Source organism: Echinops telfairi, unplaced genomic scaffold (assembly GCF_000313985.2).
Source record: "Echinops telfairi isolate 266 unplaced genomic scaffold, ASM31398v2 ScPeMD7_2;HRSCAF=8, whole genome shotgun sequence".
Taxonomy (NCBI): domain Eukaryota; kingdom Metazoa; phylum Chordata; class Mammalia; order Afrosoricida; family Tenrecidae; genus Echinops; species Echinops telfairi.
In genome coordinates, this window is record NW_022103898.1 from 7,239,287 (window position 1) to 7,265,729 (window position 26,443).

The 26,443-nt window shown below is 56.5% G+C and overlaps 1 protein-coding gene across 1 annotated transcript in view; it reads left to right on the forward strand.

Moving 5' to 3' along the window:
• Nucleotides 1-12,171, forward strand: part of TTLL1 (tubulin tyrosine ligase like 1) — a 14,539-nt gene extending 2,368 nt beyond the window's left edge. Inside the window, exons 2-9 of the mRNA XM_004700233.2 lie at nt 2,761-2,969; nt 3,473-3,653; nt 4,677-4,811; nt 5,367-5,475; nt 5,874-6,017; nt 7,886-7,972; nt 10,484-10,647; nt 12,023-12,171. Of these exons, the coding sequence (XP_004700290.1) occupies nt 2,761-2,969; nt 3,473-3,653; nt 4,677-4,811; nt 5,367-5,475; nt 5,874-6,017; nt 7,886-7,972; nt 10,484-10,647; nt 12,023-12,152 (1,159 nt within the window). The 3' untranslated portion in view covers nt 12,153-12,171. The remainder of the gene's footprint in view (nt 1-2,760; nt 2,970-3,472; nt 3,654-4,676; nt 4,812-5,366; nt 5,476-5,873; nt 6,018-7,885; nt 7,973-10,483; nt 10,648-12,022) is intronic.
• Nucleotides 12,172-26,443: the final 14,272 nt, after the last annotated feature.

Below are 26,443 nucleotides of genomic sequence, written 5' to 3' on the forward strand. Positions count from 1 at the left end.
GTCAGAGTCCCAGAGTCTGACGGTGCCAGGAGCCAACAGCAGGGCCCCTGCTCTGGTGGGCACTGGGTTGGACAGCAGACGGGGAGGGGGCATGAAAGGTCACACTGCGTATTCGTGCACCTGCACTGACCAATCCTGGGCCTGTGCCCTTCCATAACGTCTCCCCTCCTGCCTTTGGTGGCGGGGCTGGGACTAAGGGAAGGCCAGGCAGCCCAAGGCCCTCTGCAGTCTGGGTCTGCAGGGCTAAGTGTCAGGAGTGCCCCTTGGGCTGTGTCACCTACACTTGCCACTAATTGAGAGAGAGAGGGTGCCTGGCCAGTCTGCAGCTCCTCCTTCCTGGGACATTCACACGTCTGTGCCTTGTGCCTGCCTGCTCCTGGCACGCGCGTGCGTGCCTGCACGCTCCGTGGCCAAATTCCGAGGCCTTTCCACCTAGTCCAGCGGCGTTGCCTGGTCGGCTCCCGCCCAGACCAGAGCCTGCCTCCCCACTGGCCGCTCTGTGCTCCTGCACGGGGCCGGGCCTCACGCTGTGCTTGTTGTCTGTGATGTGGGTGAAAGTTTCCAGGGCGCATTGGTTTTTCCACTCCACCCATTCTGATTCATGACCTGGACCGCAGCCCCCACAGCGGGGGCACCCTCTTCCCCTTCCTCCCGGCATTCTCGTGTCCTTCCATCCTTCCCTGCCGGCTCGGAGCTGCCCCCGGGCACCGGCTGCCCTTTTGGTCTCAGAGGGTCGTTTGTGCCCGAGGAGGGCGGGTCTCCCTGCTGTCGCCCTGCACGCTGAGGCTGGTCTCCCCGTGAGCCCAGGCACCGTGGTTCCAGGATGGTGGGGACTGCGGGGACGTGGCCTCCTCTGCAGATCTGCCGGTGGTCCGCACCTACCCCGTGAGCCCCACAGCGTGGAGAGGGGGCAGCAGGCAGCGTTGCCGGTGCCTGTGGATGGCCCAACCTGTTGGTTACTCCCGGCCGCAGGCGGGGACTGTGGGCCTGCCCCACCCCTGCGTGCTCTTGTATCCCTCCTGGTGCATATCCCTCCACTGCGTATACCTCCACGGGCTTTGCTTGAAGTCAGAACAAGCGTGTCACGGAATTGTGCCTGCGTTTTGCTCCCAGCCACACAGAAGTCACCTACAAAAGAACACGAACCCTGCCACAGCGGCCACGTGAGGTTGGCCATCCACGACACCCACAGAACTAAACGGCATCCACACCCAGCCCCCATTTTTCTTGCCCGTGAGTCTGTGGGTGGCCCGGGGAGGGGATGGGGGTTTGCCACTGTGTCTGGACTGAGCTGTCTCGCTCAGCATTGTGGTGATTAGTTTTGCGAGTGGAGATTAAAAAAAACAGACCCTAGCTTTTTTGCACCCCTTAGTAGTAAACCACTGCATTCTTTGGGGGACTGGTCAGGTAGGGGGAGAGTCAAGCAGTTGTCCTGGCTTTGCTGTGCAAGAAAGATGTGGGTTTGGTTGTCCTGTGTGGTAGCAGGGTACGGTGGATGAAGGGAATGTAGGGAAAAGAAATGGCAGCCTGCTTCCGGAAGGCCTGCAGCTTTGGGAACCCCTTGGGGGTAGTTCTACTCTCTGCCAGGGTCACCCTAAGGCAGAACTGACTTGGCAACAGGCTTGCTCCTTGGTGTGGATGGTGTCCCGGTGAAGTGCCCAGTTGCTGAGGATGAGAAAGGGCTGGTTATCTGATTCTGTAAGGGCCATGGCCAAGAACACCCAGCAGCAGTGGACCCAGGCTTGGGCTGGCCGGGCCCATAGCTACTCACCAGTAGGGCTCCTTGCACACGCGAGCTGGGCCAGCCCAACCAAGCAAGGCGTACCCGGCAGGCGATGAAGACTCGTTATTAGGGTTTGTGTTCTTAGATGCGCAGCCACCGTCCTCCCAACTGCTCAAGTCTGAGCCCATCGATGCAGCCACTGTGTCCATCCATCTCCTCGAGGGCTTGCTCTTTGTCGCTGCCCCTCTACTTCCCCAAGCATGATGTCCCTCTCCAGGGACTGGTCTCCCCTGACACCGTGTCCAAACTACAAGAGACCGAGTCTCGCCATTGGAGCATCCTGCCTTCTCCACCGAGGAGCATCCTGGCTGTCCTTCAGGACAGCTGCTTGTTCTCTTGGCAGCCCACGGTACTGCCCACATTCTTGGCCAGCGCCATCATTCCAATGCACCGATTCTTCTTCCATCTTTGTTCAGTGGCCAGCTTGCACCTGCTCGCGAGGCGGTTGAAAACACCATGGCTCGGGTCAGGTGCTCTTTCAAGGTGCACTTGAAAGAGGTCTCGTGCAGCAGATTGGCCCAGTGCGGTGCGTCTTTTGATCTCCTGTCTGCTGCTCCCCTGAGCATTGCCTGTGGGCCCAGGCACGACAAAATCCTTGCTAACTTCAGCCTAGGCCCCAGCTGGTGCCGGGAGAGGCCCTCAGTGGTCAGCGTGTAAAGGTTGGCAGCGGGGATGGCAGCCGTGGGCATCTGCATCCACGAGGTCATGTGGTTGGTTGCTGGTGTTGAGATGCTGCTGGATTCACCCCTGTCCTCCCGTCGGGACCACTCACAGCGGTGCTCTAGGACAGAGCAGAGCTGCTCCGCACGGTTCCCAGGCTGCCATCTTTAGGGAGCAGCTGGCGGCCGCAGCCTTCTCCTACTGAGCCACTGCTGGGTCCCAGCTCCTGACCTTTGTCTTCGCAGCCCGCTAGGCCACGCCTGCCCGGGTGCCCCTGTCTCCACCCGGCACGTCCCTGCCACCTTCTCCTCTTCCAGGATGAGCGTGCAGACCATCCGGAATGTCTTCAGCGTGGAAACCGGGTACCGGCTCTCTGACGACCAAATCGTCAACCACTTCCCCAACCACTATGAGCTGACTCGGAAGGACCTGATGGTGAAGAACATCAAGCGGTACCGGAAGGAGCTGGAGAAGGAGGGCAGCCCCCTGGCTGAGAAAGACGAGAACGGGAAATACCTCTACTTGGGTGGGTGCCGGGACAGCCAGCCTGCTCAGACTGCACCCGGAACTGGCCAGTCAGCAGGAACTGGGCACCCCAGCACGGAAGTCGCTGTGGGTGCCTGGGGTGGGTCTGCTGCATGTGTGTTGGCAAGAGCTGGTCCCCTCTGCCCCCGCACGTGGTCACCACTGCATCTAGTGATGGATGACCAGGAGGATGGCATGCCCCCGCGCCATTCCCAAGTCCCTTCACATGCCAGGGCAAAGTTGCACGTCCGTCCCTCTGGGCCTCAGCGCCCTCCTCTGCTAAGTGGGCATGATGACGGGGTGACATGGGCTAAAAGGGTCAGAGTCCCAGAGTCTGACGGTGCCAGGAGCCAACGGCAGGGCCCCTGCTCTGGTGGGCACTGGGTTGGACAGCAGACGGGGAGGGGGCATAAAAGGTCACGGATGGGTCTACCCATCAGCTACCCCATGGGCTGGGCTGACCACATCCCCTGCTGACCAGCACTGGGTGTCTCGGCCTCTCAGACTTCGTTCCCATCACCTACATGTTGCCGGCCGACTACAACCTGTTCGTGGAGGAGTTCCGGAAGAGCCCGTGCAGCACCTGGATCATGAAGCCCTGCGGCAAAGCCCAGGGCAAGGGCATCTTCCTCATCAACAAGCTCTCGCAGATCAAGAAGTGGTCCCGGGACAGCAAGACCTCCTCGTAAGCGCTGGCACGCCGGGCAGCAGTGTCCTGTGGCCCCTCCCGCTGCGCTCTCGGCCCTGATCTGGAGACCCCGAGGGGTGAGGCCGGGTGGGCCTGGCTGTGTCCACTGTAATCCATCCGGCCCCTCACCTAGGGGAACTTTGGGGCGGTGGGTGGGGGATGTGTGGGCTGACCCCATCGTGGAGCAGGGCCCTGTGGGCCTCTCTGCCCCTCGGGGGTGGGACACTGGTCGGCTGTTCACTGGCTGAGTGGTGTAGTGTCTGGGTGACACAGGGACGGGACACAGTGGCCCACCCTCCCTGGGAGGCACGCACGGTGTGGTCTTGGCAACCAGGGACGTCCTCACTGGCCGTGAAAGCAGTGCCTGTGTGCAGTGCAGGCCACACTGACCTGGTGACGGCGGGCCGAGGGCTCAGTGACAGGTGATCCCACAGCGGAGGGTCCATCTTGTTGTGTAACGCCTGTCGCGCCCACCTGACTCAGAGCGGCCTGGAAGGTCAGCGCAGAACTGTCCCACAGAGTTCTCAAGGCCACAGTCTGCAGGGCACAGAAGGGCCGGCCGTGTGGCTGGTGCGAGAGCAGGCAGGGTTTTGTTCTGCTGTGCCTGGGTGGCTGTGGGTCAGAGCCGGCTCCGTGGCACCCGACAGCAGCATCTGTGGAAGCAGGTGGTCTCCTCCTGTCCCTCAGAGCGGCTGGTTGGTTCTAGCCACTGACCTTTCTATTCATGGCTGAGAGCTTAGTCATTGTGCCATGAGGGCTCCCTTCCCACTGGCCATCAGCCTCAAGCACCCAGATGGCCAGGCCCAAGGGGCTGCCCGGGGTTTGCTCACACCGTCCCCCATGGTGCCGACAGAGAGGCCAGTCCTGTGGGGGTGCCACCTCGCCAGATCTGTCCCCCGACGGGCAAGCCGCTCACTGGGCAGGTGGGGGGATAGGGCGGACACTGGCCAGCCCTCGAAGGGCACCTGAGGCAGCCCCCCACCGAGTGCCCACACGCCCGGACTCGGCCGCCCTCCCCAGGTTCGTGTCTCAGTCCACCAAGGAGGCCTACGTGATCTCGCTGTACATCAACAACCCGCTCCTCATCGGAGGGCGCAAGTTCGACCTGCGTCTGTACGTGCTGGTGTCCACGTACCGCCCGCTGCGCTGCTACATGTGAGGCTCCGGGGAAGTGGGGGAGCTGCGCCCGCGCACCAGGGACACCTCCATTCTCTCCTCATTCCTCACTGTTTCCCCGAGCCGTTGGGGAGCCCTGGTGGCATCGTGGTTCCACGTGAGCATGCTAGTCCTGAGGTTGACAGTTCGCAAACCACCAGCCATTCCTCGGGAGAAGGACAAGGCTGTCTACTCTCCAAAGCATGGCAGTCTTGGGAGCTCACGGGCAGTTCTACCCTGTCCTCCAGAGGGCTCGCTGGCGGTGGGTTGGACGCCCTCGGCGTGAGCTCCTGACCCCAAGTGCTGTTGGGGTCACATGACGTGCCTGGCACCTAGTGAGGAGGGTGGGGTGACCCGGGAGGCTGGCTCTCGTTCCACGAATGAACCTGCAGACATTAGAAAGAGCCCAGACCCGCCCCCCCTGCCCACATATCCGAGCTTGTCTGATGGCAGCTGCTGGGCAGGGTGGACTCGGGTGGGGGGAAGGCCAGGCAGCTGTTCCACTTCATGCGAGCCCCTCCTCCAAGTCCAGCGCGACCCCGACTTCCCGTCTAGGTACAAACTTGGGTTTTGCCGGTTCTGCACCGTCAAGTACACGCCGAGCACCAGCGAGCTGGACAACATGTTCGTGCACCTCACCAACGTGGCCATCCAGAAGCACGGGGTGAGTGCGCACATACCAGGCCGCCTCCCCCGGGAGAGCGGCTGACCAGAGGGCAGGCCTTTCCAGGCCCAGCGGGGCCGAGGCAGGGCCCCAGCCTCTGTCCAATGTAGGTGACGGTGATCAGAGTGCTGTCCCTGTGAGCGGACAGCAGCAATGAGGGTGTCGAATGGCACATACCCTTCCTTAGATTTGAGGAGACCGTGATCTCCCCTGGAGGCAGGGGCCCTGTCAGCCCAGCTCCCTGGGGGCAGGGGCCCTGTCAGCCCAGCTCCCTGGGGGCAGGGGGCATGCCAGCTCAGCTCCCTGGGGGTAGCACCTGCTGGGGAGAGGGTGGCATGATGGGAGGGTGGGGGACAGTCGGTCGCCTGGCCTGAGGACGCCCTGCCCCTCCCCTGCAGGACGACTACAACCACATCCACGGGGGCAAGTGGACCGTGAGCAACCTGCGCCTCTACCTGGAGAGCACTCGGGGCAGGGAGGTCACCAGCAAGCTCTTCGACGAGATCCACTGGGTCATCGTGCAGTCCCTGAAGGCCGTGGCGGTGAGGGCCCCACTTGGGAGGGTCTGCTGGGGAATGGGTGGGGCCAGGGGCCCGCTGGCCTCCAGGTGCTGCCCAGAGTCCCCTGGACACAGCACAGGCCGGCTGTGGCCAGGGGATCAGTAGCACTCCCGGCAGGAGCCGGTGCCCTGAGGTGGGCATGCAACCTGCCCTTCCTGTCGTGCCTCCCGATGTCGCTGTCTGGGAGCTATTTCGGGCTGTGGGCCCTCAGCCGCCTCGCCCAGGTTTATCTGCCGCGGGGCAGGCGTCCTCAGCTCCCCTCCCCGTCTCTAAGGGCAGGAGCAGCAGCAGCACCGGGGCCTGCCCGTCAGCTGGGGGAGCCGGACGACCCTGCAACAGGGTCTCAGCCATTCATACAGGACGCCCACAGAGGGCGGGGGCAGGGGAAGTGAGAGCAGGCGTGGACGGGTGGCACAGGGAGGTGTGCCCCACACAGCTGAGGCCCCTCGCCTCTCTCCTCCCTGTGGGAGGGTGGGTGGCCCACCGCTCTGCCCACAGAGCTGGGCCCCAGGCAGACTGGCTCACACAGGTGCGGGGCCTGATGGACAGTGGGGTCAGAGGGGCCGGGACTGGTCCCCATGGAGTGTGCCTCTACGGGCTCACCCCCAGCCTGCACTGCCCTGTGCACCCTGCACACCAGAGCTGGGGTCCGCATCCCCACAGTCGGAGCGTGTGGTGCTGCTGTTCTGGGGTGGGGGTGACAGCACGGTGGACGTGCGTGAAAATATTTACACGGAGCCCCTCACTATTCCCTGCCAGGCCCTGCTCCCCATGGAGCCTTCCCAGAGCCACGGGGGGAGGTCTGGCAGCTTGGGCTCCTGGGGAGGGCGGCACTTCTGGGGAGACCGAGTGTCCACTCTCTTACTCCATGGAAGCCTCTGTTCCCTGCGGCCTGGATGGTGGGCCGAGGTGGGAGTGGAGGCTGGGCTGGCCCCCACCACATCCCAGCTGGGGACTCTGAGCCTCAGGCACCTTCCTGACACCCATGGCCCAAGTGCACAAACCCCTTGTCAGGGCACTCCCACCAGGACCACGGACTGACCAATCCCTCTCAGGAGGCCACAGAGGCTTCATTTGCGTAGTAGACTCCATTGGACTTCATTTACATAGTCAATTGACCAATCCCAGCATGGTGCCTACCAGTCGCAGGACAAGCGGCCAGACAGGTGTCCAACCACAGGTTGCTCAGGCTTGTCCAGATGTGTTGACGCAAGGAGCAGACCTGCTGGGCTGGGCATCTCAGATGTGGTGACCCCTTGGGGGCTGGGGACCAGCGCTATCATGCTGTTTTCCAAAGAACCCAGGAGAGTGGCCGCATAGAGGAGCTGACCCCCACGGGCCTCCCCTGAGCTGTCCGTCCAAGCCCAGGCCATGGGGCAGGCCGGCCGGCATCGTGTGGTGAGCCAGCAGCCTGGGGCTTGGCTGGCTTTCCTTTTTTTTTTTTAAATGCACTTGGAGAACAGTTTGAGAAAATCCTGCTTTCTTAAGTAAGCGGACTTACCATTTTCCGTGACAGGAGAGGCCCCTGTTCTGGCGCCCTGGGCCCCTTCTAGCCTGTCACGAGCTTCCTGGCAGCTGGTGACACTTTCTGCCCGCCTGTCCAGGGTGGATGAGTGACAGCCCAGAGGTGTGGGGCATGGAGACGTGGGGCATGGAGACGTGGGCTGCGAGGGCTGGGCCTCGGGGAGGAAAAGGGAAGGAGGGAGTCAGTCTCTGGATCCAGAGGTAGGAGGGTAGGCGTGATGCACCACCACCCCTGCCCCGAGTGGTCAGTCAGGAGGCTGCTGGTTGGAGACCATGATGTCGGGTGCCTGGAACCCCTACGTCTGTCTGTCTATCTGTCTTCCCAGCCGGTGATGAACAATGACAAGCACTGCTTCGAGTGCTATGGCTACGACATCATCATCGACGACAAGCTGAAGCCCTGGCTGATCGAGGTAGGCACAAGGGGGCTGGGGCTGCGGACAACACTCTGGCCTAATGGTTTGCTGCCCTTTGAAGATGGGAGCACAGCCCCCAGAGGGAGCTGTCCTGGTCCATGAGCTCTCCCTGAGCCCAGTGGCTGCCCAGTGCTTGGCAGACCTGCTCCCTGTCCCATGTAGCTCCCCCACCCCTTGGGGTCTTGCTTCTGCCCAGAAGTTGTTCTCTCCGTCCAGGGATACGGGGTCGGACCTGTGCTCCCAGGATCTAAGTCTGCTTTGCAAGGCTGCTCCTGGGCTTATTTCGAGGCGTGGAGAGGACCCCAGTGGCTGTCCCCTTAGGGCAGTGTGTGCACCATATTGTTCAAAGTCCCACCTCCTAGTGCCCAGCCTGGGTCTCGATCCTCGGCTGCAGCGGGGGGGAGCACCCGTCGGAGGCCCGCTCCCCCGCAACTGCTCTCAAGCTGGTGAGACGAGCCCTGAGGGGGCAGGGTGCCCCCAGTCTGTCGGCTCACCTTCTGGACGCATCCTCTTGTTTCACCCATGGCCCTGGCTGGGCAGGTCAGGAGCTGAGTCTGGGGCAGCATAGGCTCCCTTCTTCATACTTGCCCTGCTGCCAAAGCCCCCGTGTGCACAGGAAGTCATGTGACCGCAGAGAGAAAAGATGACGGAAATTTCCCACAGACTCTGTGAAGCCCCCACGTCTATGTCGTGGTCCTATGCACCATCAAGTTGGTTCCAACCCACTCCCCCCAAGGGTTTCCCTCGCTGTCACCATCATGGGCAGGAGCTTGGCGACCCAGTGGTTCTGTGCTTGGCTGCTGAACCCCAAGGGGGGTGGCTTGAACCCATCAACTGCCCTGCAGGACAAGGTCAGGGCAGTCTAGTCTGCTTCTTGAAGAGACAGACAGGCAGACCTGCTCAGACACTGCTAAGTAGAGACCCTGAAGACAGCACGAAGGGCCGGTCCAGTACGGGGAACAACCAGGACCGCCTGAAGATCCGCTGCCTCGAACCTACAGTGGACAGAGGTCATGAGGACTGGGTCTGGCTCCGGAGCAAACAGGTGCTGTCTGCAGGGCGTGGGCTCCGGCAGAGGCACGCTGTGCTGGAAGGCAGGTTTGCCATGTTGCTCGGCTTTCTCAGAGGTCGTCTGGGACCGCTTTTCACTTATTGGCGGGGTTCCTCATTTGATTTAGAGCATACATGTCCAAGATGATTGGTCATCCGCTCCCTTTTCAGGGGAAAAACCATTACTCAGTGCACCCCCCACAGCCCTCCCCCCACCCCCAATGGGACTGGTCTGGTAGCCCTTCCTCCAGGACAAGGGGTAGAGGTAGGTATCTGCTTCGGCAGCCCTCTGTGGATTGTTCCAGTGCCCCTCCACCAGGGCACAGGAAGGCCTCCTTTGGCAAAGACTGGGTTAGAATGTGGCTTTACTGTAAGGACCCCTGGTGGTGTCACCATGCAGCACTCAGCTGTAACGGCATGTCTGCTGCATTCTGCTCCCGTGAAGATCGTCATCCGTGCTGTTGGGCGCCCGTCGGACCTGCTCCAAGTCAGACTACAGCAGGAAAAGCTGCCCCGCAGAATGAGACCCTGCCCTGCCCTGCGCCGGCCTGACCACCTCTCTCATGTTCAGAGCTATTGTTGCAGCCGCCATGTGCAGCCATCTCCTGCCAGGCCTTCCACTGTTCCACTGTCCCTCCACTTGGCCGAGCACGGCGTCCTTTTCCCGACAGCAGGTCCAAAGAGCAAGAGACGAAGCCGCGCTTCTGAGGAGCCATCTGGCTGTGCATCTAACACGACGGATTTGTGTGTTCTTCCCGCGGTCTCTGGTCACTGGTTCTTCACCAGGGCGCCGCTTCTGCGGTTTTCCTTACCCACGGTCCAGCCTCCAGACTTGCACACACGGCAACGGAGACTCCCTGGCATGGATCAGACGCGCCGCAGCCCTCCAAGGGACAGCTTTGTCTCCGCCATATCCACAAGGTCCTTTGCAGCCTGGTACACAGCTCGCTGGATTCCCTGGGCCCCTGACCACGGTAGATCCCAGGCACACGAAGTCCTTGCCAACTGAAGGCCCCACGGGACCGCTTTACTAGGGGCTGAAGTAAGCTCAGCAGGGCTCCTCTCCTACAAAGCCCCGCCCCTTGCCATTCACTGGACCCCACCATGCCTCCACACGAGGCCCATCCGATGGGCAGATTCTGGCAAAGCTCTGGGAAGATCTGAAGACGGCTGCCCAGACAGGCGGACAGCCCTGGGGAGGACACCTGTGACGGATGTTGATGGACATTTTTTTTTTAATCCAGGTGGTTCACTGACTGATGCTGACCCTAAACCTGCCTCTAACTGTCTCTCTTGCAGCCAGTAGGAACCGACCACACCCTACAGACCGGGGCTAAGCACAGCGTCCGTGACTGCCTTGTCTCTCGAGGACGGCCAGCCCTTTCTTGTGTGCTGCACATTGTCACCCCAGACGCATCCGTGATGTGCGTGACAAACATGGGCCTTCTCCTCCCCCAGGTCAACGCATCGCCATCCCTCACCTCCAGCACCGCCAACGACCGCATCCTGAAGTACAACCTGATCAACGACACCCTCAACATCGCCGTCCCCAACGGCGAGGTCCCAGACTGCAAGTGGAACAAGTCCCCGCCGAAGGAGGCCCTGGGCCACTACGAGATCCTGTGAGTCCCGCGGGCCGAGGGGGTGCCATCTGGATTTCCTGCGCCTGTGGGGACAGGATGTGGTGCTCACAGTGGACTCTGTGGCACGGGTGGTGGTGTCTGGGGCCCGGAGTGCTCCTGTGCCCAGTCTTCTGCCTGGTGAACATTTGTGGAGGATTAGCCAGGAGCTGGGCACGGTGGAAGCTGCTGGGGACGGGGCGGGGCCAGACAGGCACGGCACAGACACTCAGGCCCCATTATGCCGGGTCACGCCCCAGTCCCCCACAGCTCTCCAAGCCTTTGTGAGGGGCCACTCACGGACCCCTGTGCCATGGTCCCTGCAGTCATCAAGGTCCACAGTTCAAAACCACCAGCCACTCGCTGGGAGGAAGACGGGGCTTTCTACTCCCCATGCAGAGGGGCAGTTCTGCCCTGTCCTCGGGTCCCTGTGAACCAGCCTCGACTTGATGGCACTGCGAACAGAGCTCTCACGCGTGGGAGAACCAGTGAGGCGCGTGACCCCCTTATCGCAGTGGTCTGGCCTCGCCCCCTGGATCCCTGAGGTGTGCCTATGTGTGAGCGTAATTTTAAAACTTAACACAACTAACAGAATGGATATTTCACGAAATGTGATGCACACACACTCACATGTGCACACATGCACACGCACACACTTGCTCACACACTCAGGTCTTGGGCGGGGCTCATGTGGAAAGAAGAAGGTAGGGAACCACCCAGGGTGTGGGGGGCTATACCCAAGGTGCTCTGGGTAGGCGGCTCCTGAGGGGCACCTGGGCCGTCCAGCCTGGGCCTCACTGGGTTTGGGGGAGCACACTGCGCTCTCTGCCCTGTTAGCAGCTCTGCTCCTCGGCTAAAGGAATAAAGCTTGTCAGCCCCGCCCCCTCCTGCCAGGACCATGGTACAGGGCTGTGGGGACCTTGTTGTGCATGTGGGAGCAGGAGGGCCCTGCCCGCCTCCCAGGGGTCCTGCGTTTCCTTGGCGCCCACCCCTCCAGCAGAAGGGGACGACTAGGGTGCAGGTACACTTGCCCAGGCCTTGTCTCATGTCCCCTCGTCGCATCCTGGCCTTGCAGCGGCCAGGCCCACACCTCGCCTTCTGCCCAGGGACCCTCTCGCTGTTGACCAAAACTTGGGGCTCCAGTCCTCCCCGAAGGGCTAGGAAGAAAAGCCTGGTGACCTGCTTCCCAGAGGACAGCTGTGGAAAGCCCGGGAGCACAGACCGTCCAGCTGCGACAAGCTTGGGGTCACCAGGGGTCTCAGTGCCCTCGGCCGACCTCGCTGTGGCCTTGTGGGGTGGGAGTGCTGGGAATGCTGCAGGAGCACCCCGGTGGTCTCTGGGGGCCTGGGTGACCTCAGTGTGACTGCTGTGCTTCTAGGTACGACGAGGAACTGGCCCAGGGGGACGGGGCCGACCGGGAGCTGAGGAGTCGTCCGGGGCAGCCGCTGGGGCCCAGAGGCAGCCGGTCCCGGGACTCCGGGAAAGGCATCCTGACAACCTGGAAGTGACGCCATCGGGAGCCCCTGGCAGGGCTGTGGGGTGGGGTGGGGGGGGGTGTCCCGGCCTGGCGGGAGAGCTGCTGTAGAACACTCCCTTTTTCTAAAGCTCTATAAAGAAATAAATAAATGTTTGGGAGGCCAAGGTGTTTACTCTCTGGGACCGGAAGTGCTAGCACACAGACAGATGGATGGACAGACGGGAGTCCCTCGTCCAGCGAACAGCGCACAGCTTTGCAGTGTGACTTAGTTTCCTGTAAGGCAGTCACGGCTGTGAACATGTTGCCCTTCAACCAAAGACTGCATCCTTCAGGCCCCGGGCTGCTGCCAGAAAGCAGGGGCCTTCTGTGACGGGGGCCCTCCCGCCCATCACCTTCCCTGCGCGAGGCCCGAGCTTCTGAAAGGAGGCAGCTGTAATCCTCGTTGGCCCCACCTGGCAGAGACCCCGGGGGGCCTGCTTTCCTCTGCCTTTTTCTCATAAGCCAGTCTGCCCAGGATTCACATGCAGGGAGCTGTCTGCTCCATGCGGCCACAGTGAGTCCGCCCGGCACTGGCTGCAGACCCAGTGGGGAGCCGCTGCCGCCTGCTGGTGTGTTGCTATGAGACCCCTCTGGTCTCAGAGCCCTGGCGGAGCCGCTGTTGTGGTGGTGAGTCAGCCCTGACCCATAGCGACCCTGTGCACAACAGAAGGAAGCACTGCCCAGTCCTGCCCCAGCCTCACCACTTGCTGTGTCCGGCCCGTTGATGCAGCCACTGTGTCCGTCCATCTCGTCAAAGGCCTTCTTTGTCTCCGCCCCTGGGCTCTAGCAAGCGTGATGTCCTTCTCCAGAAACTGGTCTCTCCCCAACGTATGTTCAGAGTATGGAAGAAGTCTGGCCGTCCGGGCCACCAAGGAGCACTCTGGCTGCCTTCTTCCAAGACAGGCCAGTGTGCCCTTTGAGCAGTCCATGATGCATCCAATATTCTACTCCAGCACCACAATTCAGATGCATCCGTTCTTCTACGGTCTTCCTAATTCACTGTCCAACCTTCACCTGCATGGAGGCCATGGGGAATATCATGGCTTGGGTCAGGTGCACCTTAGTCCTCAAGAAACATCCATGCTCTTGAATCAAGTGGTCTTGTGCATAAGATTTACACCATTTGATACGTCTTTTGATCTCTTGACTGCTGCTTCCATGAGCATTGATGGTGGATGCAAGTAAGACGAAATCCTTGACAGCGTTAATCTTTTCTGCGTTTATCACGATGTCCCCCAGTGGTCCAGTTGTGAGCATGTGGGTCTCCTTTACATTGAGTCGAGATCCACACTGAAGGCTGCCGTCTTTGATCTTCATCGGCAAGTGCTTCAATTCCTCGCGTTCAGCAAGCACGGTTGTGTCATCTGCCTATCACAGGCTGTTGATAAGCCTTCCTCCAGTCCTGATGCTGCATTCTTCTTCATATGAGGGGGCACCCCCCACCCCCCCCAAAAAACCAGAGTAAATCTCTGCTGTAGTGTGCATTTTTCCTGCTTGGCGTTCTGAGTTAGTGCATGCAGTGGCGTCACCTGGGAAGGTTCTCTCCAGTCACAGTGAAATCTTTCACAAAAGCAGTTTGGCTCAATCCTCGATTTTTGCGATGGCCGATTTAAGAGAACAGCGTGCAATTGTGAAATTCTGTTTCCTGCTCCAGGAAAAACGCCGCAGAAACTGTTGTGATGTTGAACACAGTTCCAAGGAGAGCACTATGGGAAAAACTCAGGTAGGGGAGTGGTTTTCTTATTTCAAAAAAGGTGAAGTGTTGATTGATGACAAACCTTGTTCTGGACATTGGTCAACCTCCTGAATGGGTGCAAATGTCAACAAAATCCATGCACTTGTGCTTGAAGACCGACTGTGGACCGTTGAAGAGATGGGGAAATTATCTGGACTATCTTGGAGTTCAGTTTAGCGAATTTTAAAGGAAGATTTGGGAATGAGAAGTTGTCTCTATGAAATTTGTGTCTCGGGTTCTGACTGACCAGGAAAAAGGAGCGTGGAAAGGAAGCATGCTACGCTTCGAAAGAACAGCTCTGAACTGACCTAGGCTTTTTCCCCATGATCATTACTGGTGTCAAGACATGGCACTATTCTTACAACCCCGAAATGAAACAGCAACCAACCCAGTGGAAGACGCCATCATTACCACGTCCCCAAAAGCTTGTCAGGTGAAATCAAAGATCAAGACTAAGCTCTTTTTTATTTTATTTTTTTAATGTGAGGGAGATAATGCATTTGGAGTTCATTCCACCAAGTCAGACTGTTAACCAAGCTTTCTATTTAGAGGTTCTGAAAAGGTTGAGTAACAGTGTGAGACAAAAAAGGCCTGACTTGTGGCAGAAAGGGGACTGGTTTTGCCACCACAGCAATGCACTTGCTCATGGAGCCATCTCAGTGCACCAGTTTGGGGCAAAAAAAAACAGCATGCCTCTCTTGCCCCATGCACCTTACTCACCTGACCTTGCTCCGTGTGACTTCTTTTTGTTTCTGAGAATGAAGAGGGACATGAAAGAATAGCGATTTGATGATGTAGCAGAAGTGAAGAAAAAAATGAGGAAGGTACTGTCAGCCAAACAGATGAGTTTGAGAAATGTTTCCAGGAATGAAATCACAGATTTGACAAATGTCTTAATTGTAATATAGAGTACTTTGAAGGTGATAAAGTTGTTTTGTAAAAAAAAAAAAAATTATATAGCTTTGAAAAAAATTCCAGTTTTGGGGGGGTACCCCCCTCTTATAGTCCAGTTGCTCTGATGATTTGCTCAGAATACAGACTCAACAAATGTGCTGAGAGGATACAACCCTGACACACACCTTTCCTGATTTTAAAACATGCAATATTCCCTTGTGTTCACACAGCTGCCTCTGGATTCATGTACAAGTTTCTCGTGAGCACAATGAAGTGTTCTGGAATTCCATTCTCCTCCAGGTGATCCACAGTCTACGATGGTCCCCACAGTCGAATACCTTTGCATCGTCAGTGAAACACAAGTAGCCATCGTTCTGGTGTTCTCTGCTTTCAGCCAGCATCCATCTGACATCAGCAATGATATCCTTTGTTCCCCGTCCCCTTCTGCATCCGCCCGACTTCTGGCAGCTCCCTGTCAGTGTACTGCTGCAACCGTTGTTGGACGATCTTCAGCAAAGTTTTGCTTGTGTGAGATATCCATGATCTCATTCTATAGTTTGAGCATCCTCTTGGGTGCTCTGTTTAGAATGGCACAAATAGGAATCTCTTCCAGTCAGTTGGCCAGGTAGCTGTTTTCCAAATCTCCTGGCGTAGATGAGTGAGTGCTTCCAGGGCTGCTCCAGCTTTCTGAAACATTTCAGTGGTTATCCATCAGTTCCTGGAGCCTGGTTTTTGGCTAATGCTTTCAGTGCAGCTTTGAACTTCTTCCAGCAGCACTTGGTTCTTGCTCATATGCCACCTCCTGACATGGTGGACTGTCGACTAGTTCTTTTTGGTACAGGGACTCTGTGTATTCCTGACATCTTCTCTTGATGCTTCCTGCCTCTAGAATCCTTCAAAGTTGCCATTCGAGGCTGGGATTTTTCTCTTGGGTTCTTTCATTTTCAGTCCTGCTGAGCGTGTTCTTCCCTTGGGGTCCCCTCCTTCTGGTCCTGGCACACTTCAGTGTCACAGCTGGCCTGTCTTCTCGAGCTGCCCTTGGACAGCCCTTGGAAGGCTTCTTCATTTCTTCCAGTTCCTTTAGCTCTGAGGTTCTCAACCTATGGGTCGTGACCCCTTTGGGAGTCAAACAACCCTTTTACAGGGGTCGCCCAATTCATCACAGTAGCAAAATGATAGTGATGACAATAATTTTATGGTGTGTGTGTGTTGGGGGGGGGTGTCACCACAACATGAGGAACTGTATGAAAGGGTCCCAGCATGAGGAAGGTAGAGAACCACTGCTTTAGCTACTCTGTGATTCATAGCAAGTTTCAGTGTCTTCTGACATCCACGTTGGTCATTTCTGTTTTCTTCCTTCCTTATCTTTTTAATGACCTTTTGCTTTCTTCCCAAATGATGGTCTTGAGGTCCCCCCCTGGCTCATCGGGTCCTCTGTCGTTGGTGTTCAATGCATCCGGTCTCTTCTCGAAGTGCAGGTGGGGTACACTCAAGGTTGTCTTTGGGCTCTTGTGGACTGGTTTTCATTGTCTTCAGCTTTATCCTGAACTTACAGGTGAGTGACTGGTGAGCTGGTTGTTCCACAGCCGGCCCCTGGTCTGGTTGTAGCTGCTGATACTGCGCTGCTTACCATGTCTCCCACAGAGGTCGTCTGTTTGATTTCTGCATATTCCATCTGGTGCCGTCCATGTGTACAGTTGCCTTTTGTGTGGCTGGGGGAAAAAAGTTATTTGCTATGAACAAGTCGATGCAAAACTCTATCATGCCATCTCCAGCTGTGTTCTGCTGCGATCTCTGGGGCTGCAGCTGCCAGGTCAGCTGTTGGAGCCATCAGCCACCCCCCAGTCTGCTCCTGCAAAGATGTGCAGCCCAAGGAACCTGAGGGAGAAATTCTACTCTGTCTGTCCTTCCAGGTCCCCCGGAATTAGAATGGACTCCATGACAGTCAGTGGCTTTGTGCCTGCTTTATCTTTACCCCGGGCCCCGGTGACTCCCAGAATCTGAGTCCCAGGTTGGTAGGATTGCCAGGGTCTGGAAGTTCCTGGTGTGGACATAAGAGCGAGAGGCCACCCGGGGCTCTCGCTGACACTGGTGATCGCTGGGACCAAGTCCCCATCTTCTCTCACAAACTCCCCTCCAACTTTGTTCAGATGTTTGACCCAGAGGATGAGGACACAGGCCCCACCCACAGACACGCGGCAGGAGTGCAGGGCACCTGCCTCGTGCAGGCACACTGGCCCGCACCTGCACCAACATGCATCATCACTGCTGGCACAAAGATCCGTGCAAACACCGGGAATGATGGTAGCTCGGGACCGGGGTCAGCCTGGGTGTGGGGCCAGCCCAGCCCCTCATGAGCTCCCTTCTCCAGGCGGACACACAGGCTCACGGGACCTGGTTTCCTCATGTAGCCCACGAGCAGCAGATACATCGACCTCAGGACACGTGCTGCTGTGCCTAGGCATGCCTACAGAGCTCACGCTCGCCCCTACCAGCCTCGGGCCGGGCCACCTTGGCCCTCCTGAGGGCCCAGGCACTGTGGGAGAGTGGCTCTGGGGCGCAGGGTGACTCTGAGCCCTGAGGGAGGCCCCAGCCATGTTGGAGAAGCTGAGTCTACCAGGCAAGCTAGTCTCTGCCAACTCAGGTTGGGTCAAATGTTGCCTGTTGCGTAGTGATGTCATGGTGTGAGGCCGATGTTTCCTCTCTGCTTCCAGAACCCTCGGGCAGGACTCTGGGCCTTTAGAGGCCCAGGAGACACTGGGTGTAGGCTGCACTGGTCACCACAGACAGGCGTCTACCCCCATGCCCCGAGCTGGCCACTGTAACCATATCTGTGTGCTGCTCAGGCCCCCGCCCACCCTCCCCAATATGTTTCCTTTTTTATCCCCCCAGAAATATTTTATTGTTTTTAGGGGAAAGTTTAAAGCTAATTAGGTTCCCTTTAGCCATTTTTAAGGAGCCCTGGTAGCCCAGTGGGCTGTGCATCTATCGGGCTGCTAACCGCAGGGTCAGAAGTTCAAAGCCACCAGCTGCTCAGTGATAGAAAGCTGAGGCTTTCTGCTCCTGTAAAGAGTCAGAGTCCTGGAAACCCACAGAGGCAGTTCTGCCCTGTCCTAGAGGGCTGCTGCCATCAGGGTCCACTCAATGGCCGTGAGTTTTCTGGTTAGTGGCTCTGTCGACAGTTAAAGTCCGCCACTCCAGGGCTCCAGCTGGCCCAGTCCGCAGTCCCCTCTGCTCCCCTCACTGCATCCGCACCTTTAACCTACCGGCCCTCCCTCCACCTGGCCCTCCTCCCCCCAGCAGCCCCCCAGCTCTCCAAGCTCCCCTCCTCTTGTCCCCCAGCTCCCAGCCGCCAGGCCACCAGCCCAATGTGGTCCTGAGGGGCGTGCTCACTAGGGGGACCCAGGCCAGCTCATCTGTGGGGCCAGTCTCGGGCTGCTGAGTGACAGAGCTGCAGGGTAACGGCCGTGTCCTTTCACCCGAGCTGTCGCTGGGACGGCACGTTTGGGGGCTTTCCAGGCCCCTCCATGAGGCACCAGGAGCTGCGTCCGGTTTTGCCTCCCGGGTCCCACTTAGCAAGGCAGTGTGTTGATGTCTCTTCTGACCCACCCTGGCCGGAACCCCGTCTAAACCCTCAGGGCCCGTGATCGCAGTCATGGAAGGGGAGTTCGTATAGCTAAGATTTCATGCGTGTGGAGCGACTGTTTGCTTTGCCTTAAGAAAATTCCATCTGAGGATTGTTGAACTCTTAAAGGACCCCAGAGAGGGACCCCTGCAAATTCATACAGCCCCTGACACTGGCCAGTGGGCCACATCAGGGAGTGCAATACTCTGCCTGTAGACTCTTCAAAGGTACAGCATGGTCCCCATCCCAATGTTTACCTAGTCCAGCGTCACACTCCTGGCCCCAGAGTGCCCAGCGGGTTCAGGGGAGGGGAGGAGGACAGATCCCCTGTGCTGGGCTGGGTTGTCATCCAGAGAAACAAAACCCGAGAAGCTCAGATCCATATGCCAGAGAAGGAGCTTCATGTCAAGAACGGAACTGATATCAAGGAAGCAGCCCAGCCTGACTCAAGCCCACGGGTCCCGTGAGCCCCTTCTAGACTGTCAGCTGGCGAAGCAAGAGGGCAGAGCGGAAGCTGGGAGACCACAGGCTGTCCAGAGCAGGGTCCTGTGCATCTGAGGTCAGCAGGGACAGGGCAGGGCTCTGATGGCGTCCAGGGTCGGCAGGACACCCCAGTTTCCAGCTCCGGAAGCCAAGAGCAGGAGCCAAGCAAGCAAGCAGGCCAGAGAAGGAGGGCAGATCTCTCCACAGCATCTCTCATAAGGAGACCACACCCCCAGGGAGCTGTCACCAGGCTGTGACCTGACGGAGAGGGTGGACCCCACTCCTCCCGTGTAGCAAGTTGATGAGAAACCATCCAACCAGGCTGATCGCCCTCGGCTACAGTGCCTGGTAGCCTGGCCTGAGAACTGTGTCCCCAGGGGAAGCTCCAGGCGGCCCCCGCCTGCTGCCTGGTCCAACTCATTTTCCCTCCAATCTTGTCTCCATCTTCACACAGTTGCCATCCCTCCTCCTGATCTGCTCCTGTCATGGTGGACTCGCTCAGATGCACACCATTCCACCCACAGAGACTCCGCCTCCAGGGTCATGTTCCCAGGCGCCAGGGTTAGGATTTCGGCATCTCTTGAGAGAATACCATTCAATCCAGAACAAGGTGTGGCCTCGGTGTTTCAGGAGATGCTTCTGGAAACAGGGAGAGCCATCTCTGATCCCTGCAGACTTGGGGCAACCAGGTCAGGGAGGAAGAGAGCCACTTGTAGTTCCTTCCACCTGGCAGGAGGGGGCGAGGCCAAGGACTTGGCCGTGAGAGGATGCTCAGCTCACCCAACTGCCCAGGTTCGTCTCCATTTCCCTGTGACTTGCCCCTCTTGTCCCCCACTGTGCCCTGGAGCCCAGAGCTGTGTCCAGTGCATGGCAAGTGCTCGGTGAACATCTGGTCTAGAACAGACCCCCCCCCCAAGGGGATCCCCACTCACTTTCTGGCTCGCTCCAACACTGCATCAGCACCTTCCCTGGGCTGAGCCCACGTCTCCTAAGTGTGAGAGGGAGCTGAGAGTGAGGCTCCTCCCCCTACCAGGTGGCCAGATGGCAGTGGCTGGACATGCACCCCGGCCCAGCCCTGGACCCAGCCCCGATGGCTCTCCCACTGTGAGCAACAGGCCATGAGCACACACGGGTGGGGCCCCTCCTTCATTCTCACTGTCCCCTGGGCAGGCAGCTTCCAGGGCACACCTGTAAGGCTGCCAAGGAGAGCAGTTGGGAGCCAGGATGTGACACAGGTGCCAAGGCAGGGTGAAGATTAAGTCACACAGCCCTAAAAACTGTAGGGGGCGGGGCATGGGGGGGTGGAGAATCCCGTGACACAACACCCACATCCGGCCCAGAGGGTGCCTGCGTCTCATGCCCTGCAGGGAGAGGAGCCTGCACACAGGCAGCCTTTGAGAAAAGGAACCAGGCAGATGCAGTGGAAAATTTCAACTTCCAGCTGCCAGGTACCCGGAGCTGGGGGCGCACCTGGAGCAGGCTACTTGGCAGGGACCTGCCTGCTGGCCCTGTGGTCTGGCCTGGGCTCACTTGTCCTGGGGAGGAGCTCAGGTCTAATTGCAAGTTGAACTTCAGGTATTTCCCTGTCTGTCCATGCACCCTGGGAGCCCCGTCTGTCTCAGGCCCATCACTCTTACTGTCCCCATAACCTGGAGTGCTCCCCCACCCCACCTCTACCCCCACCAGTGAGGCCCTACCAATTCTTTTTTTTTTTTTTTAATCATTTTATTAGGGGCTCATACAACTCTTATCACAATCCATACACACATCAATTGTGTAAAGTGCATTTGTACATTCATTGCCCTCATCATTCTCAAAACATTTCCTCTCCACTTAACCCCCCGGCATTAGGTCCTCATTTTCCCCCTCCCTCCCAGCTCCCCCCTCCCTAATGAGCCCTTGATAATTTTTATAAATTGTTATTTTGTCATATCTTGCCCTCCTGCCAATTCTAAGACCCAGTTAATGCGCCACTTTCCCTGGGACCATCCCCTGCCCTCATCACCTCAAAGCTGGAGGAGGCAGCCTTTTGAATGTCTCATTCACGTTCCTGAATGGCTCTAGGGGCCACAGGAATCCTCAGAGAAGACCACACACGATGGCCCCCCACCTTCCTCACAAGCACCCCCTCAGTTCTTCCAGTCCAGGCCGCAGGAGTCTGGAAACACAGAACTGATTGTTCCTTTAGAAAGGTATCTCGGGCAGTGCCTGGAACGCATAGAGGGCAAGGAAACCACTCACCCGACAGGACACCGGTCAGGACTGCATGCCCGAGGCAGTGGAGTGGAGGTGGGGTGGGGGGGGGCACAATTGACCTCTTTCAGCTTCACAATGGGGAAGGCGGCCCAACTCACCTCTGCCTGAGGAAGGTCCCTACAAAGCAGTGGTCAGGTCAGACCCCCTGCTGGCACCCACCACCCGCCCCTCCCATGGCAATCTGCTTCTCAGCTGGCTTTGGTCATTCCCTGCAGTGCCCACCCAGAGCTCACAGCCAGTGCTCAAGGTGATGGGGTTTTTCAGGGAGGCCAGTAGATTACAGACCGTTAAGGATACAGTTTCTTGGTCCACAGCAATGCCTCCTTTCAGGCATGTCTCTCTCTGGGCCTCAGTCTCTCAGCCACAAGGCCGTATAGATGCTGTGTCACCAAGCCCCTCTTGGGCTGATAGATGCCTAGAGGGTGCCCCGCGGCACTCAGCTTGGCGTGTCCTGTAGGCCAGGAAGCCACTGCAGACCGGGATCTCCACACTGGCCCATCTTTCTTGGTCGTCGTGGGATTCTGTTCTAGCATCTGAGAGGACTCACTTTATACCCAGCTGCGTGGCAGAACTGACCCATCCCCGAATTAGCATCCTCAACATCTTATGTGCATGTGCCCTCGTTGTTTGGTGGGGGTCACAGAGATGCCGGGTAGAAGGGCCACGCCTGCTGATTTCACTTCACAAACACGCAGCGTGACTCTTGATGTAACTGATGAACTCGTGGTAAGTTATCAGACGGCCCATCAGGGATGCACACAATCAGAGAAGCTGTGCAGAGCGGAGAAGAGACATCCGGCAACTCTATTTTCTGCATGGTTTTTTTGTCAACCAAAAACTGCTGTAAAAAATAGGGTATGAAACAATGAAATTATAAAACTTAGGAAATTGACTCAGCAGAGGTACCTAACAACAACAAAACCAAAGAAACCCAGACCTGCTGCCACGGAGTCCCTTCTGATGCGCGGGATCCTGTAGGGCAGGGTAGGCCTGTCCTCAGTGGGTTTCTAGGGCTGTAAGTCTTCACAGATGTGGACCGCCATGCCATTCTTCCAGTGGCCAGTGGGCTCTAACCACGGATGTGCAGGCGAATAGCCAAGTGCTTAATCTCTGTGTCACCAGAGCTCCTAAAACAACAGCTACATAAGCTACATTAAAACATTAAAATAATTAAATGGAAAGATGCTTCATGCTCATGGATTGGAAGACTGAATAATACTAGTAATACTACCCAATGTGACCTTAATAATAGTACCATCCAATGCGGTCTTTTTTCTTTTTTTTTTTTTAACATTTTATTAGGGGCCCAATGCTGTCTTAATAATACTACCCAATGTGGTCTTAATAATACTACCCAATGCAGTGTTAATAATACTACCCAATGTAGTCTTTAGGGTCAATGCAATCCCCATCAAAACTCCAGCAGCCTTCTTTCAAAAATAGAAAAACCAATCCTCAACTTTATATGGAAGACAAGAGGTCCCAAATAGCTAACACAAAGCTAAAGAACGGAGTAGCAGAACTCACCCTCCCTGATTTGAAAGCATACTGCACAGCAACAGTAATCAAAACAGCCTGGCATCGGTAGGGAATAGACATTTGCCTATGAAATAGAACTGAGAGTCCAGAAGTACACCAGGTATCTATGGTCAACTAATTTTTGACAAGGACGCTAAGCCCATTTAATGAAGAAAGAGGACTGTTCAATAAAGGTGCTGGGAGAGTCGATTTCCACACGAAGAAAAATGAAGCAGGACCCATGCCTCACACTGTACATAAACACGAATTCAACATAGGTGGAGGACCTAGAAGTGCAAACTAAAACCATAAAATCCTTACAAGAAAATGCCGGGGCAACACTTTGGGGCCTAGCTTTTAGCAATGGATTACTATAATTACTGTATATGCTCGAGTATAAGCCACCCAGTATATCTGCCGAGGCACCTAATTTTACCACGAAAACTACAGCACTAAAAAACTCGGCTTATACTCAAGTATATACGGTACAAAAGCACAAATAGCAAAAGATTAAATAAAGAAATGGAATCTCATAAATATGAAAGCAACATTTGTTCACTAAAAGATTTTACAAAAAAACAGTGAAAAGACAAGCTCCTCCAACTGGAAGAATATCTTTAGTAAGAATCTAATCATCAAATTCCACGTAAAACTTAACAACGACAAAAACAGACAAATAATCCAGCCATAAAAGAGGTAAAGGACTTGAATAAACATTGCACTAAAGAGAACATTCAAATAGCCACCCACCAAACACATGGAGAGCTACTCAGTCATTAGCCATCAGAAAGCTGCAAATTAGAGTCACAAGAAGATGCCGTTTCACTCCCACGAGAATGGCTAAGATAAGATGGATAAATAAATGGCAAATATTGGCGAGGGTGTGGGGAAATTGAAGCACTTAGCCACTGTTGGTGGGAAACTACCATATGACCCAGCATTTCCACCCCTAGGTCTTGTATCCCCAAAAGATGTGAAAGCAGAGACTCAGAGAGTGGAAATACTCTTTTAGTCAACAGGTGGAAGCAGCCTGAATGTTGATCCTCAGGCAGTGGGCAGAGAGACAATGGTGTACTGCTCAGTCAGGAGGAGGAATGAAGTCGATACAAGCTACATGTGATGGAGCTGGAAGACAGAATGCTAAGTGAAAGAAGCCAGTCACAGCGAGACAACTATTGTATGACCTCATTTATATAAAATGGCAAATGGACAAAGACCAAGCTTATTAGGCAGGAGGGAAGAAGGGAAGGGAGGCAAGTGATGATGAGAAAATGTCATTGATTTAAAGTAGGGTTGCAAGTTATAAGCCTTGGTTAGCCATAAAGTTGCCCCCTGCTCACTCACTCTCTCCGGCCCACCCTTCTCCCATCTCGATGTGGGCCACCAAGCGAGGCTGAGATGAGCATGCTACCATGGGGGAAAAAAAACAAAAGTAGGGTTGCACCGTTGATTATGGACATTGTCAACCCGGGTGACTGTTGGGTTTTGTGTCAACTTGGCTGCATTTGGCAGTTGAAGCCTTCCCCAGAATGTAACCTACCATGATGTAATCAACTGCTCGATGCTATTTCCGGTCAGCCAAGAAGTTACTCAGGGCATTGCCCTGATGGTATGATCTCAGGTGGCGGCCTAGTTGGTATTTAAGTAGGTGTTATGGAGAGCTCTCTTCTTGCTGGATCCCGCATCGGTTGTATTGATCTCCAGTTCTTGACCCAATGGCCCGCCGTCCTGCCTGCCAACGCTGAGAGCTATAAGAACCTGGAAGACCTTGAATTTGTTTGACTCTGCCAGCCGACATCCACCAGCCTGTGGGTTTCCTGATTCCTGGCCCATCAGCCCCGTCAGCTGCACAGTTCAGCTTAGCATCTGATGCGCAGACTTGAACCAGATTGGACTTACCCACTCCTACAACTGTGTAAGTCATCTTTCTTAATATGAACCTCTCTCTTTATAACCCCCTATAAGCATCCCTGGTGTGCTTCTCTAGGGAACACAGCCAAATTGAACTGGCAAACAAAAAAGAGGGCGTCTGACTATATGTCCATCAATAGCTTGAATGGATACACCAAATGTGGTACACACATGTCATGGAAAATTGCTCAGCTATAGAGAGGGATGAAATCCTGATCTGTGCTATAGCATGGCATTGAGTGAAATAAAGGGCAACTATGGTATGATCCCATTTATATGAGCTAGGCAGGTTTACAGGAGCCCTGGTGGCATAGTGGTTACACATTGGGCTGCTAACCAAAGGTCAGCAGTTTGAAACCACAGTCTCTCCATGGTAGAAACATGAAGCTTTCTGTTCCCGTGAAGAGCCACAGTCTCAGAAAGTATAGTTCTCCCCTTTGCTACAGGGCCACTATGAGTTAGAATCAACTTGATGGCAGTGAGTTTTGTTTTCTGTTTTTTAAGCAGATGTGTTCAGACCAAAGTTTATTATTAGTGGTTCCCAGGGTGAGGGGGGCAGGGCAGGGAAGGGGTTAACGGAGGGGTCAGAGCCTCTGTGAATGGTAGTGGAACCAGACAATTCTGTGTCTTGCCTTTTGAGGACTCTGAAGGCCCCCTCCCCACCGCCTCACTTCTCCTCCCAAAGGCCATGGGCGCAGGAGGTGCTCGGGTGGGCTTGACATTCATGTAGCGATGGTGCCGGCGAGCGAGCTGGTGGTGGCTGCGTGGCTGCATCGACTGGGCTCATTCCTCGGTCGACACACAGGCCCTGAGCCCCCACTGCCCCACCCACCTTGGGGTGGAGAAGCGGGTCAGGCCCACCACAGAGTGGAGGTCCCCAGGCTCATCAAGGTCAAGTTAGAGAGGACTGGGTTGAGACCCCATCGTCACCCCTGCCCTACTGGGACAAGGCCCTCACTTCTGGAACTTCACCCGTCTTCCTGGGTGACCCACTGTGGGACATTGCCTCTTCTTCACCATCTGTCCCCGCTCCCCGCCCTGGGCCCTCATCATCGGGTCTATTGAAACATCATGCAGACGGTCCAGGAAACCACCTTTTGGAGAAAACATTTGCAAAGTGGGAGAGGGTGCTCTGAAAGGGCGTCTTGAGGAAGACAGTGAGGGTCACCAGGGAGGGAGCGCCACCGGGCTGGGGGCAGAGGACCCAGTAAGCAAGGTAAGACCCAAACCAGACTCCCTGCTGTCGAGCTGATGCCGACTCACGGTGACCCTCTAGGACAGGGCAGAACTGTGCGTTTCTGAAACTGTCACTCTTTATGGGAGTAGAGTCCCGTCTTCCTCCCACACAGTACTGGGTGGTTTTGAACTGCTGACCTTGCAGTGAGCAGCCCAGTGCACACCCAGGATGCCACCAGCATGGTAAACACGGGCTTCTCGATCTGTGGTGCACAATGCAAGTGAACAGTTAGAACGAAGGAAACAGAAGCCAGTCTGTGCTTACCTTGCTTACTGGGCCCTCTACACCTGGCGGGGAGCACACAGGGAACCTGAAGGCAGGACTTATGTGAACATGTGGCTGGAACAGAGCCTCCCCTGAGCCTGGCTGTGTTTCAGCCTCCAGACTCCATCTTTCTTCTGTAGAGCAGTGGTTTCTGGTTTCGAACTGCTGACTACACAGTCACCCACAGGGTAACCTACTGGGTAGAACTGCCCCTGAGAGCACGACTCCTTACAGGAGTAGAAGGCCCTGTCTTTCTCCCTTGGAGGTGGCTGGTGGTTTCGAACTGCTGACCTTGCAGTTAGCAACCCAACACTTAACCCACGGTACCACCAAGGCTCCTCCAGCAGGACAAGCAGGGTT